The sequence below is a fragment of the Plectropomus leopardus genome, chromosome 1 (genome assembly GCF_008729295.1).
Source record: "Plectropomus leopardus isolate mb chromosome 1, YSFRI_Pleo_2.0, whole genome shotgun sequence".
NCBI classification, from domain to species: Eukaryota; Metazoa; Chordata; class Actinopteri; order Perciformes; family Serranidae; genus Plectropomus; species Plectropomus leopardus.
The window spans coordinates 14242948-14261065 of NC_056463.1; the positions used below are offsets into that span (position 1 = coordinate 14242948).

The window sequence follows — 18118 nt, forward strand, 5'->3', positions numbered from 1 at the left end:
AGATGTGGTAGTCATTATGTAAATTCTTATTCATCATACAAGCAATGTTCACTAATTGCTTTTGCTGTTTGGGAGAGTTGTTATTGCCATTTTGGGAAATAAGGCTCTGATTTCTTACTGAAATTTTTGCTGACTCTGTGTTAAATACAGCATGAAGCTGAATGGCAATTATCTTAGCATAAAGACTGAAAGAAGGGGGAAACAGATTGCTAACCTGGCACTTATAAACTCACTAACAAGGCATTTTATGTAAGTTTAATCTCCATGCTGTAGCTTCATATTTATCAAGCCTGTTCTTATTCCCAAGTCGTTAAATATTGCCACTTGGTCAGTGATTTCAGTGTCAGACACAGATGCAAAAAGGCATCTTTCGGGGGCGGTATGAAAATAGGTTCATGATTTCTGGAAAGAGACATTGCTATTCAAATCTATTTTTAGGGCACTTTCAGCACCACGAGCCGAGTGGCATCTAGTTCCATTATATTCAAGAGAAGGCAAATATCTCTATGGCAACTCACACCAAAACAATCTAGGTCGATAAACACCACTTTAGGTAACAGGAAACATGTATTTTTATTTTGGGGGTGTACTGCCCCTTTAAGAATGAATGACAATAATTAACAGCTAATTCTCAAAGACTGGATTTGTTCTAGGCATTTTACTGAACAGGAGCTGGCTACTGGAACCCATCATTTTAAATTGGGTGCCAGATGTTTAGATCCTGCAAAGAAAGAATAGCTATTGAGACCAGAATTTTAGTATGACAGCCATATACGTAGAGTGAGATAAGTGCAGTTATCTGTAGGAACAGTGAACCGACTCAGAGTGTTGTGTGTCTCTACAGAAGTTCCCCAACAGAGAGAATCTAAATCCCATCAGCCACTGCAGCCAGCCACGATGAAAGCTGTCAGCCTCTCTGAAGAACTGAATCCAAACCCTCCCATGGAGGCCACAGACAAGTACAACACACACAAAGACACACAAACACACACACACAGACAAGCAGACACACACACTATGGAGACGTTCAGTTTGCAGTGCACAGAGCTGTTGTTTGCAGGTAGATGAGTCAGCGAGAGCTGAGAGCTCAGTGGTGGTCTTATATTGTTACTGCCCTGAGGCAGCGTCCAGCTCCATCAATGATGCACAACTTCCCGTGGGACAGATTCTTCCTCTGTCATCACCACCCTGCACTGTCCACACACACACGCATGCACGCACACACACCTGTAAACTGTCATGAAAAAATAGAACAAAATTAAGACACTACTGGCAAACTAAACAACAGACATCACTATTAAACTTTTTAAAATTTTGTATTCCAGTTTTCAGCAAATCTATATTAGTTATTTCCTTATTTATTTTAAATATGCAAATGATTCATTACCTAATCACACATTATTTTTGCATAATTTCAGAAAAAAAGAACTTAAATAAACACCCAAATCTGTAGTTTGAACATTTTCTTTTCGCTACTCTGAAAGAAGGCAAAATAGCCCAAAATCTCAAAAAAGAAAAAAAATGGTTTCACCTGTAATGTCTCTCCTTAATCTACTGTGAAGTCAAAATTAAGTAACAACGCTTCAGTCTGGTTGAATAAAATAAAAAAACAAATGTGTAATCAATCAATCAGACAGCATGAGCTGCGATCGCAATCAACTCAACAGTGTGTGCTTAGCCTATTAGCAAGCACGCCAACCATCAAATATGTTACTTCACGGCAATGATGCAACAAGATACACACGAAATAATATAGTTTAAAAACAATACAGAGTAAATAATACAAAGAGTAAATAATAATTATTAAAAAGATAAATAATGTGTAGAATGATATGGAAAAACCAGTACAATAATCAATGAATAATTTAAATGTTAAATGTTTACATTTAATTTAAAACGAAATCACATGGTTATAATCCAAATTATTGCAATAAGACATCACCAAACTGCTCTTGTACAATGGAGTCACTTTCTATGATGATATGGTAAAGAATCTGTCTTTACTCCCAGGCCTTCTGCCTCCACCACACCACCAGAAGTCACACCCAAACTGGAGGAAGCTCGTGGGAACGTTAGCTGCTCTGGTCACACCCGTGCTGGACAGGTGTGTGTGTGTGTGTGTGAGTGTGTGCATGCGTGTGCTCATGCATCTGTATACTATAGATCTACTCTTGCTTTTATCATAGTCTCCAAAACTCAAAATGAGAGTTCAAGTTGGATTCTTGGTGGAGTATCAAACAATGCATCATCTAAAAAATATCTACATTGGAAAGTCTGCACGTAAATTAACAATACCTCTACATAACTTATTACAGTGTATGAGTGTAATAACTGTCACGTCATCGTAGGAGCTGTGCTACCTTTGTATGCAGCGAGCCCTACGAAATGTTCCCGTCTACCTGAGGGAGCAGCAGCAGGCAGAGGAGAAAGCTCAGGAGAAACTCTTACTGCTTAAAGAACAGCAAAGAGATAAGCAGTACATGGACAGAGAACAGGTGGGTGCATGTTGTATGCACTTGGTTAGTTTGAGTGTTAGTCTGTTGGCTGTTGGCTTGGTGTTCAGATTACATTTACGCAAATTTTACTGGTGAACCTTTGATCCTGTAAGCTGTAAACTAAGCTTGCTCGAAACGGATGTGCCATGTGTCGGTGGAAATGTGTCGTCTCTGTGTGTTTTTGTTCAGCTCAACCTCCGACTGATCTCAGAATTCACAAGGAACTCTTTTTGTATTTTCCCCCAGTCTTTCTTCTTGTTCCTCATGTTTGTGTACATAGAATCATAAAGCATAATAATAAGCACTCAAGTTAACACACTTCCAACTTCCACAGCCACATTTTCACCCCAATTAGCAGGCAACTAGGTGGTCACCCCAGTCTTTTCATTTAATGAGTATGCAAAGTAAATGGAAGGAGTACACCTCATGCTGTCTCAACACACAGTAATACTATATAGCCACAGGGGCATGTTGGGGCAGTTGTACATAATTGGTCATAAACCAAAGTTTTGGATAAAAGTAGGTTCTGACCTGATGATGTGGCTAGATGAAAAGTCAAGGGATCACCAAAATTATTGAGATCCTGAGGGGAACAAGGAATTGGAAACAATTAGCAATCCATGCAACGGCTGTAGAGACTGACCAACGGACATAGAAACACTGACATTCACACTGCTAGCATGGTGAAAGACTATGAGTGTGCAGGTCACATGGGAAAGAGCATTAGTAATGAAAAAAAAAAAAACTTAAAATATGTCTGCTTCGGGATGATGGGGTATTTTGTAAGTGCTTTGGGAATTTTTTGTGGTCTTTACACAAGACGAAAAAGGGATCAGAAAACAACACAACACAAAGGCTGAGGGTGTAGAAAAAGCCGATTCTGTGGTCAAAAGTTTGATAAAAACTCAAACCATTATGTCCAGAGAAAGTAAAAGCAGCAATAAAATCAACAACAATAAAAACATCTGAACAACTGAGAAGTTTTGGGTGGTTCCAGACTGGTTGGGGCCAGAAAACAGCTTTGTCCTCTTTACAGCTCTGGAAAAGAGGTGTGGGTCATGTGGTATTAAACTTCAAAATGAAACAACTTACAGTGCTTTGCAAGTTGTTTTTGCCAACATTCAGTAAAAAGTTCATTTTTTACCATGGTGAGTAGGCTATATCTCACCCTCTCAATGCCTCTTCATTTTCAGTCAATATGATGATGATATGGTGGTGTGTTTTTGTGTTCATCTGGCAGGAGAAGCTGAATGAGCAACGTGAGCATGCAAAGCAGGTCGCCACATTCAACCTGCAAATGTCAGAGAAGAAAGAGAAGATTCCTTGCCCTCTCTTACCTGTGAGTGGAACCTGATGTTGAAGTTGTGAGATTTTATTGAGTAGTTTGTTTCTGAAAAATACACAGAAGGGCATCTGTTTCCACAGCAGCCATTAATAGCATAGAATGTGAGCCAGATTAGGCTTGAGTTCATAAATAAATCTTAAAGTTGTGAGAAAAAGGCATTTTGAGAGTATCTAGCTTCAGTATGGTGATGTATGTCTGAGTGAAACAGGAAAGGCAGGTGGGAAGATGTTGAGAGGAAGATGATTTGATAGCTGAAAAGTGGGCAGGTCTGAAGTAAGGCCCTGACGGTGTATATTCTCCCAGTGGCCACACTCGGTATTGCAGCAAAAAAAATCCACTGCATCCCAAAAATCATTAACACCTCACTCTGCAGACAAGGTCAATTATGAAGTTAAAACTGTTACCTAATCACAATGTAAAGTCTATGAGCTGAGCGGAAACTCGACAGCGTGGCCGGCATTACAGACACAATGGTAGATACTCAGTGCCTACTGCGTTAGTTGACCCAGAAGCTTATTTTTTGTGGAGTAATCTCCAGGTTAGGAGTATCCATCAGGGGGAGAGAGAGAGAGAAGAAAGAAGAAAATACATCAAAAGCTCCATGTAACATTAGTTGCTTAAGCAGTCCACTAAATGCCTCGCTGTCATCTGGAGCTGTCACAGTGTTTAAAGTGTTTAAATGCTGTAGCAAGAGGGCCAGTAAACACACGGTACTTTGGGGGAACAAAGATACACCAACACACCATGTTGTTGTTAGCTAACTTAATCATAGCTCTTTGCCACCAAAAGTTGCATAATGATTGATGGATGGATGTGATACTATTGGCTGAACCTGGTCAGTACACATCATATTTTGTTTTGCAGGAAGATGACTAGATTTTCATTAAGAATATGAGAAAATGCTTTTTTTTGTGCATATTTTTTAAATAGTTGCACAATATCGCTTGGAAGGGTTGAAAGTGCATTATTCATGTCAAATTAAAGCATTCTTACTTTTGGAGCGCCCAGTAGTTCACCTGGTAGAGTGGGTCCTACATGTACAAAGATTATGTTCTTGCCATAGAAGCTGTGGGTTCAAGTCTTACTCGCTGCATGTCAAAGATTTCTCTGAGATGTTTGTGTTTAGACTTCGTTCGTCTTCCCGGCTCGGCCCCTCACTCCTGCCAGGAGGATCCAGCAGTATCGTTACAAGAACGATCTTCAGAGCCAGATAGAGACCCGGCGGCAACACGAGGCTCGAGACCAGCAGAACCGTCAACTAATGGAACGTCTAGACCAGGTTCAGCTGGTCCAGGAGTGAGTCTGTAGCTGGCATTTTAAAACATCCATGAGCCATGAAGGCAGTTTAACAGAGCCAGGCTCTCTCTGTGATTTTATAGCTTCTTGTACAGTCACTGTGGACGAGAACACTGCAAACACAATCAGATGTTCGCAAAGAGCAACAACAACAACCGTGTAAATAAAATAAACAATGTTCTTGCTCAGATTTTCTTCATCACTATTCAACTGTCGGTTTCCATTTAAAAGGAAAACAAAGCATGATGCAATGCATATAGTAAGCAATACTGTGTCTGTGCAGCTTTGTTTTAGGAAAATGTATGCAATGTGAATTTAAAATATTTCTCTCAGCGGAGAATCTGTATTGCTCATATACTGACACTGATTAGAATGACGTTATTCAAAGAAGCTGTGAAAGCCGCTTTTTAACTGCGTGACTTAAACTTCAAGACAAAACACGGAACGTAATATGCTCCCGACCAGTTTATGTTTGCTGCATAAGTCACCGTGGCAATCTAGCCAGGTTAAAACAGATCCACCTTCATAGGACCCAAAACTTTAGATTCAACAAACCTTGTTAAGACACTGGCCTCCCTTCATGGTACAGCCCTCTGTGGTGATAACTAGTGTGTCACATGATGTGTGTGTGTTTCAGGGTAGCTTTGCAGAGGGCCCAGCAGCTCCAGCAGAAACACGAGAGAACTACACATTACAAGAAGGCTCTGGACGCACAGGTAGAAAAAGACTGCACAAAGTCAACCTCAGACCTCTGCAAAAGATGCTGCTGTAAATATTTTTTGTAGTTTTCTTATTCTAGCAGAAATTCAAACAAAGCAGCAGGAGCATTTACATACACACAAAGATTTGAGATCATGAAATGAACATCAGGTTATAAACGTTCTCAAATTTCAGCATGTTTTACTAACATTTGCAGCCAGTTATGGCGAACACATGGTTATTTTCATCATAATGTTAGTTTTATTCTGGTAAACATAATAGCTGTGGTGTTTATAGGCTTTAAAATATATATTTTGAGATGAATTAAGGTCTTTTACACAAATACTTTTGTCCCTTTCTGTATTCCTCTGTGATTTCTGAAGAACCTTGGCTTTAATGTGCGATTATGGATGTTCAGCTGTGCTGTTATGTTTAGATTAGGGAGGTTTGTAGGTCAAAGGAAGGCAGCAGAGTGAAGCTGACGCCCATCCTGCCAGTCAAGGGCACCAGTGCACACAGGCCGCACAAACAAACTACTTAAAGCCTTAAAAATAGCTTAAACTAGACCTGGTTACAAGGTTGCCTGGTTACTTGGTTTATTGCTGCATAAGGTCACATTGAGTTATTAAACTTCAAGTAAGATAAGCCAGTTCTGCTAATATATATTCTCTGAACAACAGCAACAGCATAAATGTATAATTACCAGATGTAAGTGAATCTTGCTTCGACTTTTATCAGATAATTTTTTATCAGCTTATGCTTGTGTCCTATATTCAGCATTTGCAGTGTTGTGTACAACGCTACTTAAAAACAAGAATAAGTAATTTTAAGTAGGACTTCTACAGATCTGCAGAATTATCCTATTTTTGGGATATCAACAAAGAATGCCACGAACAAAATTTTAATTTGGCTTCGTCATAGCATCTATCACCTGGCAACATCTAGACCTGTGGGCTGTATTGTGCCGAGGCCTACGCTACGATAAACTTACAACTGAAACTGTAAGTTGATCAAGACTATTCTGTCCTTTTAGGTAGAAGATAAAAAGAGCACAGACCCTCCAGAGTGCCAGGCTGAAAACTCCAGGTTCAACCGCTGTGAGACACCAGCCAGCAACACAGAGAGCCTGGAGAGGGCACAGAAGGTCACCTGTTTCTTACTGCTGCCATTAACCCTTTCATTTTGACTTGTGGCTTCATGCAGATGGCAGAAATAATCATTCATAGTTGTTAAATTAGATTAAAGTCTCTGCATTGTTTTTGTTTATTGCACTGTGAGAGGTATTCTGTTTTTTTACTATATGACATTAGTTACACTGCAGAATAAAATTAATGTTCTATCATTATTTTTTATTCTGCTGCAGTTTTTTTATGATGCATTAATATGTAAGCAGCAGATTCATGTTGCAGCTGCGGTGTAGCTATTTTTTATTACTTTACATATGGTAGCTGAAACTTTAAAAATGCATAGGATTTTATTTCTTGATCAAATGTTTTAGATGTAAAATTTTGGCCCGCAAAATTACCACTGACTACAAATGCTAGTTAAATGTAGTGGAGTTAAAAGTAGCCCACCACTTTAGAAAAGCACCCTCCACCTTGTAGCTGTGAGTCTTTATTTATTTGTCTACTAGTTATTGAAATTGATGTGATGTTATTGTACATACTGGCAGCTCTTTCAGGTAAATTTCAGCACTGCCACTCAGAGGAAGAAGGAAGAACTAGACAACCGCCAAAAACAGCTGGAGAAGGAGAGAGAAATTCTCAAAAACAACAAAATGGAGTGAGTAAAAGAAGCAGACAAAATCCAAGAAACTGATAATATTGAGGATGTCGAAAGCATGTCTGTCTTGGTCTGGTATGTTTCCTTTGCAGGCTGATATTAGACCGCATTAATCACTTTGAGAAAAGAAAGGACTTCAGTAAGTCACTACGGGACGAGTGGGGTCGCAGCGCAAAGCTCAAACACCAACGGGAGGAAGAGGAGAGACGCTTTCTGAGGTGTGTGGATGTAGGACCACTTTGACTCTCCATCAGCATTCACCCATTTGCTTACATGAAGGCAACCAGCACTTAATTTAGCGAGTAATCTAAAGTTTTGAAAAAGTTCACCAGTCAGTCCCACTCACCGTGCCAAATCCAGAATGTAAAGTTTGTATGCAAGTACATTTTACCTTTATAGATTATATGGATGCTGAATTGACAAAAATACTGTTGGCATATGATGCCTCTTATCTTGTGTTTGGAGAGTTATGTGTTTTTACAGACATGAAAGGAATTTTCAATATGTCACATTTCTTAAAGGCAGTTTGGCGTAACACTCTCCACCAGGCACAGGATGAAAAATAATCTCAAAAGGAATCTACTGCTGTTGTAGTGTTGCAAATAGTGACTCTGCAAGATTCCCAGTCTTTGCAAAAAAAAAAACCTCACATGGTCTTTAGATGTTAGAGGATGTCAGATTTGAGTATTGTTAAAGTCTATGGTAACCATAAGTTGGTTAACCTTTCACGTACTCACTTTAACAATTTGGCACATACTGACTGACCAGAAAGACATGCCATGACCTAGATCATTCATGCGGGACGGCACATTTTCCTTTTTTCCTGGCCATTGATTTATTATTTTTTTCATTTATCCTTTACTTTATTCTGTCTCCCTGTGGTCAGGTCTGCTGGTCAGCTCCTGGTAGATAAACTTGCACAGTACAGGCGCTGCTGTCAGTGTAAGAGGAGGACCACCAACTGCGGAGAGACCAACATCTGGAAAGACTCTCATTACCTCTCTGGCTCACAGTTCATGATCTGAGGAACATTATAGCCTGCAACAGCACAAGAACATCAATACCTCAAAGCCTCAGCAAGACCTCTAGCCTGATAACTCCTCATGTCACGCTTTTTGAAGTTTTTGGAGTGCAGTATCCTCTATTTTAATGTGATTTATTCCTGCTCCTTTCTTAATTGAGTCTTCAGAGTTCATGTTTGCTTAGTTTTTTTTGCTAGATTAAGGTTATCAAAATATATGTCTTAAGAATGCATGTTAAAATTCTCACCCATAACATATCCAGTTAATTAACATTATGGTTTTTTTTTGTCACTATCTTAACCATTTTTTACACACACGTGCACACACACACACAGAGTTTCATGATAATTAAACACAACTATATAAGGCTTGTCAAAATAGCTTGTTGAGATTATCAATCATTTTGCAGAAAAAAATAAATTTTTTCAGTTCAATGATTGTTACTCTTTACTCATAATTTTGTCATTGTTTCACTTTATATCCCCAATTTTAACTAATATTTTAAATTTCAGAGGTGGAGAGAAAATGTTGCTAATATGTTAGCCTTCTGCTAACAGAAGGGGCGGGAGCCTCAAGTCTTTGTGCATCCTCTACCTTAATCCTCACCACTACAGACCACCTTGATGGAGTGTGAGCAGGTAGCAGCTCCAGGGACACCCCCCCCCGGTCAGTGGCAGCAGCAACCTGAATCCAGCCAGTGCAAACTCCAGTGCCAAGAAACTGGGCAGCCCTGACTCCCAGCCGGATCAGCAAACTTTCTGTTGCTGCCTTTACACCAAGTTAAACTAAGCCCTGCTATTGGCCACCAGCCCGCTGTGATACCCAGTGCTGGGGATTTTGCATTAGCTAAATTCAAGCTGCTACAACTACAGGCCAAAGACGTGTCTCCTGAGCTGCTGCCTGCTCTTCTCCCAGGGAAGTTGTTCATTTTGAGCAACTCCCCCCCCCCCCCCCCCCCCCCCCCCCTCCCAGGGAATAGACTAGCTTGCTAATTCTTGTCTCATTTGTCAGCAATGAACTTTGTGCAACTCAACAATGAAATAAGATAAAAAATAAATAAATCAATGAATAGGGAGAGCTGCAGGAGGAAAATGATTTTTCAAAATCTGCCCATATATATATATATATATATATATATATATATATATATATAGGTGTTCTCCAGATTTCTGCCAATTTAAACTTTAACAGACAAACCTTTTTGTAGACTAAAAAGTTTCCGCTTTACAGTACTTTGAAAATGTATGGTTTCATCAGTGCAGTTCATGAGCAAAGAAAGTAGAGAGACTGTCTGCGGTGTCCGTCCCTGTCCATGGACTTTGATGGGCGGCTGTCCCATATCTGACCCTAACAAGTGACGAGGGATGTTGTTTATGCTACAGTACATATCATGCACAGAACGGCATTACTTACATTACTTACATGAAAAGAAAGGGGGTCCCAACAGGGCCTCAAGTTTGTGAGGATAGAAGAAGTGAAACATGCACACACAAAAAATCATTATACATCATTGTGTGTTCCTCCAAAAGTCATCATAGGTTGAAAACAAATTCAAGCAAAGAAAAGAAATGACGAAAACAAAACAAGATGGGGATGAAAGAGGGTTTGCTGATTTGATATGGGAGGACGGGTTCATGCGGTGGGGGAGTTTTCTATAGATGATAAATGTGCTGCCGGATCATGACAATATTCCTCTGGCTGTAGGCCCAGTTCCCTGTGAAAGCATAACTCTCTTATAATGAGCTCATGGAGGCATTTTGAAGGTCTTTGTGACAAAACAGATGCACAATTAACTGCTCCACACACTTTGGCTGATTAATTTATGAATTGGGGGTGGGGGTGGGGGGTGGGAGCTAGTATGTGTGTTGTTGTGTGGTGGTCCAGAACCTCTCACACATGCTGTATTTATAGGAAAGAGATATGTGATCCAGAACAGGATCCACCCTGAAAAACATCTACAGACCCACACAAGAGACTCGGCTCTCTCATTAAACGGGTTGATGCACAATAAATTACTGCTGCAGACCCACTGCAAGGTCACAGAGTTATGTTGAAAACACTGTTTTTTTGGGGTGTGCAGGTGTACATAATTTAGCAAGCTTGTTAAAAATGGCCTCATGAGATATACATGGGGAGACAGACAGAGAAACAGCGATATCTGTGCCAAACTGCAGATCTGAATTAAATTCAGTGAGTGAGACTTTCCTCAAAATTCACTTGTCTGTGTATGACCCACCCATCTCCTGCAAAGTGTTGTGGTGTGTTTTATGAGTGATTTAATAAACCCTGGTTGATTTACCATTTAGTAATGTTCCAATACTCCGAGAGCTCAAGTGGATTTTGAAAGGAATCAGACCTTGAAGAACTGAGGGAGTGAACATGTTACCATGCTGACATTAGGGCTTGTGCTTAAGGGCAAGGATGTTTTATTTCTAGGTTCAAGTTTGCACATAAACTATGAACAACTCCCCAACAGTTGGCTAAAATGTAACAAAAACTCTTTGTGCTCTTTTCTAGCACTGATTACTTTCTCTCTGGGTGGTTTCTTGGACTTAAATGTTAAATTAAAGGTCCATTTTGCAGGATTTAAAGGGATTTATTGGCAAATATGGAATACAAAATAATAAGTATGTTTTCTTCAGTTTATCACGTGAAATAGAAAGTACTGTGTTTTCATTAACTTAAAATTAGCCATATTATTGGAGCGTGTCTTTGCCCACAGATTTCTCCATGTTGCACTGCATGTTTCTACAGTAGGCCTGAATGGACAAATCGGAAACACCGGCCAAACACTGGCTCAAGATAGATGGGGCCATTTATGTTTTCATGTCGGCCAACTGTAGATAGCAGCGCCTCTGCTATGAAAGCATAACCCTCCCTCCCTTAATTTTTAACATGAAACTGCTTTATTTAATATTTTTTTAACCTATTAAATCTGAATAAAATAATTTTTTGAGACAAAAAGCCTGCACATGTAACGATACTTAAGACTCTGTATGAAGGCAGAGCAGGTATGCACTACACCATAAAGAAAGCTTAAGAAGCAGCCTTGTCCGATCATTATAGGCCACATTAAGTCTCTGCATGATGCTTTTTCTATAGGGGCGACACAAGTGTGGGCAGTATATGACAGGGTAGAAATGCTCTAAAGAAAGCTATCTTCACATTAACAAAGCACATAGGAATTTATGAACAAACATATTAGCTTGCACATACAGCTTGCAACACTGCCAATGGATTTCTTTATCATCAGATAAATCATAGACAATATAATGGCCAAATATTAACTTTCATCTCACTCTTTAAGAGCAATACCAGATAAGACGAAGTCAGGAAATACTCATTTTCTGTCTTCTTTTCCTCTAACAATCGTAATGTTACTTCTTTCAAAAAAAATAGTCCTGAACATTGAACACTGAAGGGATCCTCACTTCTGGTGCCACCAAATTCCCCTAAATCTACACACCCGACCTTCAAATGCAGATGATTTTGGACTTGGAATCAATATGTTGTGACTGGAAACACCACCTCAGTGGACTGACTCATTGTTGTGTTTGATTAGATCCACTGAGGTGGTGTTGTCTGAGTCATTGGAGAGCATTGTGGGGTTATTAGAGGGGTGGGGGGCACTGCCTCATGGGGCATCGATGCTCCCCTGTGAGAAGCAGACAGGCTGCAGGAGATCGATGACAACATACTTAAGCTGTTTGTCATGCACATGATGACTGATAACCAGTGGAGGGGGTTATGTGAGGCTGAACAAATTTAAGTGTCTTCACATATTTGGCCGAGATGGGAATTTCTTTTCTCTGAAGGAAATCTGTGAAATTAAGGAAACTTGTGAAACAAAGTGAACACCCTCCTCTGCCTTTTGTGTGTGTGCGTATGTCTGTGTGTGTGTGTGTGTGTGTGTGTGTGTGTTGTGTGTGTGTGTGTGTGTTTCCCAGGCCCAGCATATCTAATAAATATCCATCCTAGTTTTACTGGCAGGCAGATTGTGGTTGGCTTTCTGACAGTTAGTGTCCGAGCTTCATTTCAGTTCCAGATGTTCCCACCCTGCCCACACGCCATCCCACAGTGACCAGAGCACAATCCCCATAAACCAAACACATCGTGAGAGCAGGCGGGCTGCAACAACCAACACATGATCAGCTGTTTACATTCTGAGAGGAACTATTTGGGATCAACACTGTGTGTGTGTGTGTGTGTGTGTGTGTGTGTGTGTGTGTGTGTGTGTGTCTCTAAGAGGAAGTGTGTGTCTAAGAAAACCTATTCTGCACGGCTGCATGTAAATGGTATTATTAGTGGAATATTCATTTCAATTCAAAAGCTGGATTTCTTGTGCATGTAAACATAGTCAGTATTTCAAGTATTAATAAAAGTTTTGAATGCTATGTTTGCCACTGTTGCCTCTATAAATGGTTTGTTTGCTGTACAACAGAAAGCTTGACAGGCTTTGCAATTCCAGCATCATTCTTGCCATGCAATATTGTTCAAATGAGATGTAAAAATCTTCACCTAAATTTAACAATAAAGCTATTTGTTCTGTACAAGTGAAGGTGCAGGGTTACAGCTGTTTATGGGTAAAATTGCCATCTGTTGGGCTAAAAAACTAAACCTTTGAGTGCATGATTGCAATCACATTTTCTCACTGACAAAAAAACTCAAAATAACTCTAGGATATCAGAAAGAGCTGATGATGATGAAAGCGTGATCTGTTATTGATTAGAGTCATTTTCAGCACATCTGAGAACTAAAAGTTGTTTCCTGCGATGAAGCCAGCGCAGAGCGGAGCCCAGACACAACCACGCCTGCTCCCTCAAGCCCTTAACAGCGTGTCTAACATATGAACACGTGAGTGCACACGTACACACACACACACACGCGCGCACACACACACGCACGCACGCACGCACGCACGCGCACACACACACACACACACACACACACACACACACACACACACACACACACTGTTTGTCTCACACAACCTGAGGGCCTTTAATGCTCACACACTCTGCATGTCAAAAAATGTCATTTCCTGACAAAGATGTACTTGTACTGTTCTCTTGAAGCCTCCTCCTTTCCTTTTCCTCTCCCGATCTTTATGTATGTCCTAATCGTTCGCATATGAATAACTTCAAAACATATTCACAGACTCACACAGAAATGATCTACTGCTCCTTTTCTCCCATCTAATCTCCATCTTTTCCCTTTTATCCACATTTTGCTTTTTCTCTTACCATATAAGATCAGTTTTCCTCCCTCTCCTCTTCACTTGTTTCCCTTTTTGACTTTGATTAATTTCCCTCTAAATGACTTCCTCTCTTTTTCCACCACCTCTCCACATATTTATCCCATCTTACTTTCATCTTTCCCTTTGTGTTTGCCCGTCCCTAGCGTATCGTCTGAGGTTACCTAACACAACACACATGTCTTACAAGCATGAAGACACAGCTGCTGCAGGGAGCCCATGTTGGCATGAACGCAGGGAGGTCAGCTTGGATGTGCCAAAGTGTGAGTGTGTGCTGTGGTTTGTGGTACAATGCCGTGACACTGTAAAGCACGCAGTACAATGTGTCATTAGAAATTACTTTTCAAGCCGACAGTTGCTTGGCGGCACTTAAACTGCTGAGGCAGTAAGCTGCAGATTACACTTAACATAATGACTTTCATATTAAACAGAAGATAAATTAGCTCAAAGCCTCTTGAACAGTCTGAGTTGTCTGTTGTTTCACACTTTGATTGTCTAAAATGAGCAGGTGGATTTCAATCTCCTCTGAACAAAAAAAAATATATATATACTTTGTGTGTCTTTGCAAATGTGCATGTGTGCATCTACATTTATATTTGGGTATTTCTCAGTATTCAGTCCTCTCTCATGCCTGTTTATGGTCAAACTATGTAAGCAGGGTCATGCAGAAAACATTCAGAGGACATGGGAAGAAGCAGAGAAAGTAATTGAGTGATGGAGAGAAACAGAAGGGGAGAAAGAAAGAAAACATAACTTGTCGCATAGTTGACCCAAGTCACTTAAATCACAGTTCCTCCACATTTGTTATTTGTTGTTAGCTCTTGCCTCTATTTTTTCTGTTCTGTTAAAAATGAATCAACCACATATCAATTTCAGAAGATGTCGGTGGCCCGCTAAATGTGAGGGTTCATAAACTGAGGTACAAACCACAGTGCAAAAAAAGAGCTACCTTTTAAAAACTTTGACATAACAAGCTTTTATGAAAAACTGTCAAAAGGTGACAATGGGGCTCACAAGCAAAGAATAGGAGGCTCTTGGACAGGTGCCCACTCATTAAAGTACACACTGTGTAAGTCACAGTGACAGTAAATTGCATGCAGGCCGCACCCCTGTGTCATCACCTGTTAATCAACTTCAGGTCATTCTCTTCAATCCCTCTGCACTTGTTCTGTGCTCTTTAATAACCGAGACAGAGGATGTCTCCTTACATTATGAAGGAACAGGTCCCTGTGAGCTCCAGTTTTAGGTCCAGTCTGACAGTCCAAGGCAGAAAAACTTTCCTTCCATGCAACAGTTTGGCAGATAACACAGGGAGGAGCCTCCAGAGACTCAGTATGATCCAGCAGATCATGGTGGAGATATTGCAGTAGCATGACTGATTACACCGCTGCTCTGCCCCAACACAAACACCACCTCTGATATCAGTGTGCGTGCATGTGTCTGCATGTCTGTGTTTGAATAACTTTCAAAACAATACCTTCATTCCAGCCCCTTAATTGCTAACTGCTAATGAGTGGAGTCTTGATAGATGTGTGCAGCTGGGAAAAGAGAAACTAAAGAAAGATGAAAATAATGTTGACAAACTGCCAAAACTGAGCAGCAGGCACACTGTGTGTGTGTTAGTGTCTGTGTGTGTGTGTGTGTGTATGTGTGTGTGTGTGTGAGTGTGTGTGTGTGTGTGTGTGTGTGTGTGTGTGTGTGTGTGTGTGTGTGTGTGTACCTACATTTACAAGAAACTACTCTCGACAAGCTGCTGAAGATGTTTCAAGTTGTGAGGTCATTGGTTGATTAAAGCTGCACTAATCTTTATTGCTATGGTTAGGATACGACATTTGTCACTTGTACAAAAAAACATGATCAAGAAAGTTGTGCTTGAAATGAAGTGGTACAGACAACCATAAAAAAACAAGGCACTTTGTCTTCAGATGAAATAACATGAATCTATTCTTAGATATAGAAGGGCTGTCAGGATTAATGTGTTTATCACGATTTAAATAAGGTCCATAATGAACTCTTAATTTAACTCTTAACTCTTTAAGAGGCTGTACCGGCTGAGTTTTAAAGCTCTGTAAGGGGGTGGAATAACAATCCAAAGTTAAGCTAAATTTTGGCAATGGAAAAATAGCATGGACATTTTTCAGGGGCCCCTTGACCTCTGATCTTCAGATATCGAATGAAAATCGACTCTGTGGGTAACAATGAGTCTCCTCTGTTCAGACATGCCCACATTATGACAATCGCATACAGTTTTTTGCTGTCATTTCTTTCCTAATGAAGACAATCCAGGAAGAATTCACCTTGTTAATATGGACTTGTTTTGAAATGCAAAATAACGGAATTGAAAACATGCAATTAAAAAATGTGATTAATCACACTTAACTATTGAAATTCTGCTATTAATCATTTAATTAATTAAAAAATAATCATTTGACAGCCCTAATACATAGGCAGTCTATATAAAAATAGAAAGGAAAGATTGCCCCTATGCTTAAAGAATAAATTTGTGACATAATTTTACCTAAAAATGAATTGTCTTTCTTTTCTTGTGGTCGTCTGCACAATTTTACACTGAGCAAGACTTCCTGGATCCTGTTGTTTGTTCTTTCATCTGCCCCACAAAGAACACCTGTCAGATCAGCTATCAGAGCCAAAGAGTGCTTCCTTCTTCCATTGCAAACAGTTGTCACCATCCCTATCACACTATAGGGCTGCTACAAAGTCCTTTCTTTACATCGCCTTTGCATTTTTACACAGAATAAAACAACATAGGAATCATGACGCCCCTGTGTGTGATTATAGAGATAACATGCCGGCATTGCAGAAGCAAAAGTCACGTAACAGGCATGACTTTGAACTCAACAGTGTCAGCCTCTAGTGTGACAAATAACATACAGTATGCATCGGCAGCACTTCCTAAACAATAAAAACAGCATAATAATCATTTGCTGTCCCTGTTATATGGTGGTGTATCAGTTAAAAGTGAATTTGACTAATTGTAACACAAATAGTTTAGCCCCTCCTGCTGCTTATCTCAATCAACCAGCTCCCAATATTTGCATGTATGTAAATGTAGTGGATGGAAAGGTACACACATACATATTCTTTTGATGATTTTTTAAAATTTTGGTTAAAATCTTTGCTACATTTAGATGAATACCCAACTATTTGAAGTAACAAATCCACAGAGAATTATTACCCAGCTCTACAGCTCCCCTTGGCTCTAAGGAGCATTTTTTAGTGTCTTTCATCTTGTTGCTTTGATTTCCAGACACACAACTTGAATGTTTTAGTGCGTATTGCTCTCATCAGCACTTTTTTTGGTTGTAAGTGTATAAAGAAAGATAGCCTCAGACAAGGAATTCAACTGAATCTTTGATTTAAAAAAGTTACAGACATTGTCACATGTAGTCCACCTCTAATCTGACGTCAGAAAGTTTAAACTTCAGTTTGGCATACTGATGGCTTTCATTCGGTGGCCAGAAGCACAACTTCTAATAAATGCTATTGTTTGTTCTGCTCCCCACAAGTGGCCAAGAAAACCAAGATAAGAGTTAGACAGGTGGCAGTTATATAACTCCTCATGGACTACGTTTGAATATACTATGTCCTCACAACTATGGCAAAACCAGGCTGTATGCGTGCGTGTGTATCTGTGTGTGTCTGTGGACTGCAGCTCAGGTCCAAGATCAGCACGTAACATAACATAATTACTCACTGACCTGAAGGCAAGCCAAACTGGCTGCAGGCCATTTCCTGCCATGGGGCCTGATCGAGACGGTATGTATTCGATATTACAACACTTCAGCCTCAGTTTGATAGATTACAGTGGAAAAACTGCAGTTGGGAAGTGTTGGATAACATTAGTATCCTACTGAGACACAAACTGTTATATGTGCATCCATCTTAGTCAAAAACTGTCTTAAGAAAATCTGCTTTTTTTCCAAAGTAAGTGAATCATTTTGCCAATTGGAAAGCTCCTATTGTTTCCACAGGAGTTTCTTCATCATAAATTCTTCAGAGGTGTCAAAAAGCAAAAATAAATCGAATCAAAGAGGTCAATTTCAGCAAGATGAGGAAACAAATGAAATTATTCTACAATCAAGTGTGTCTTCCTTCTTTTATCAAAGAATAACGTTACAAAATTACATACCTTTTTAGGAGAAACTTTGGTATGTGGAAATACGTCAAGGTATCACAAACAATAAGACTGTAAAAACTATACAGA

At 39.8% G+C, this 18118-nt stretch overlaps 2 protein-coding genes across 2 annotated transcripts in view; one reads left to right on the forward strand and one right to left on the reverse strand.

Moving 5' to 3' along the window:
* LOC121943969 (coiled-coil domain-containing protein 81-like) overlaps nt 1-8947 on the forward strand; it is a 14390-nt gene extending 5443 nt beyond the window's left edge. Inside the window, exons 4-14 of the mRNA XM_042487589.1 lie at nt 3-7; nt 845-959; nt 2011-2104; nt 2349-2495; nt 3736-3834; nt 4967-5136; nt 5774-5852; nt 6869-6979; nt 7508-7617; nt 7710-7835; nt 8504-8947. Of these exons, the coding sequence (XP_042343523.1) occupies nt 3-7; nt 845-959; nt 2011-2104; nt 2349-2495; nt 3736-3834; nt 4967-5136; nt 5774-5852; nt 6869-6979; nt 7508-7617; nt 7710-7835; nt 8504-8642 (1195 nt within the window). The 3' untranslated portion in view covers nt 8643-8947. The remainder of the gene's footprint in view (nt 1-2; nt 8-844; nt 960-2010; nt 2105-2348; nt 2496-3735; nt 3835-4966; nt 5137-5773; nt 5853-6868; nt 6980-7507; nt 7618-7709; nt 7836-8503) is intronic.
* LOC121947919 overlaps nt 1-18118 on the reverse strand; it is a 33625-nt gene extending 15507 nt beyond the window's left edge. Inside the window, exon 1 of the mRNA XM_042493126.1 lies at nt 18044-18118. The gene's annotated coding sequence lies outside the window, so the exon portion shown is untranslated. The remainder of the gene's footprint in view (nt 1-18043) is intronic.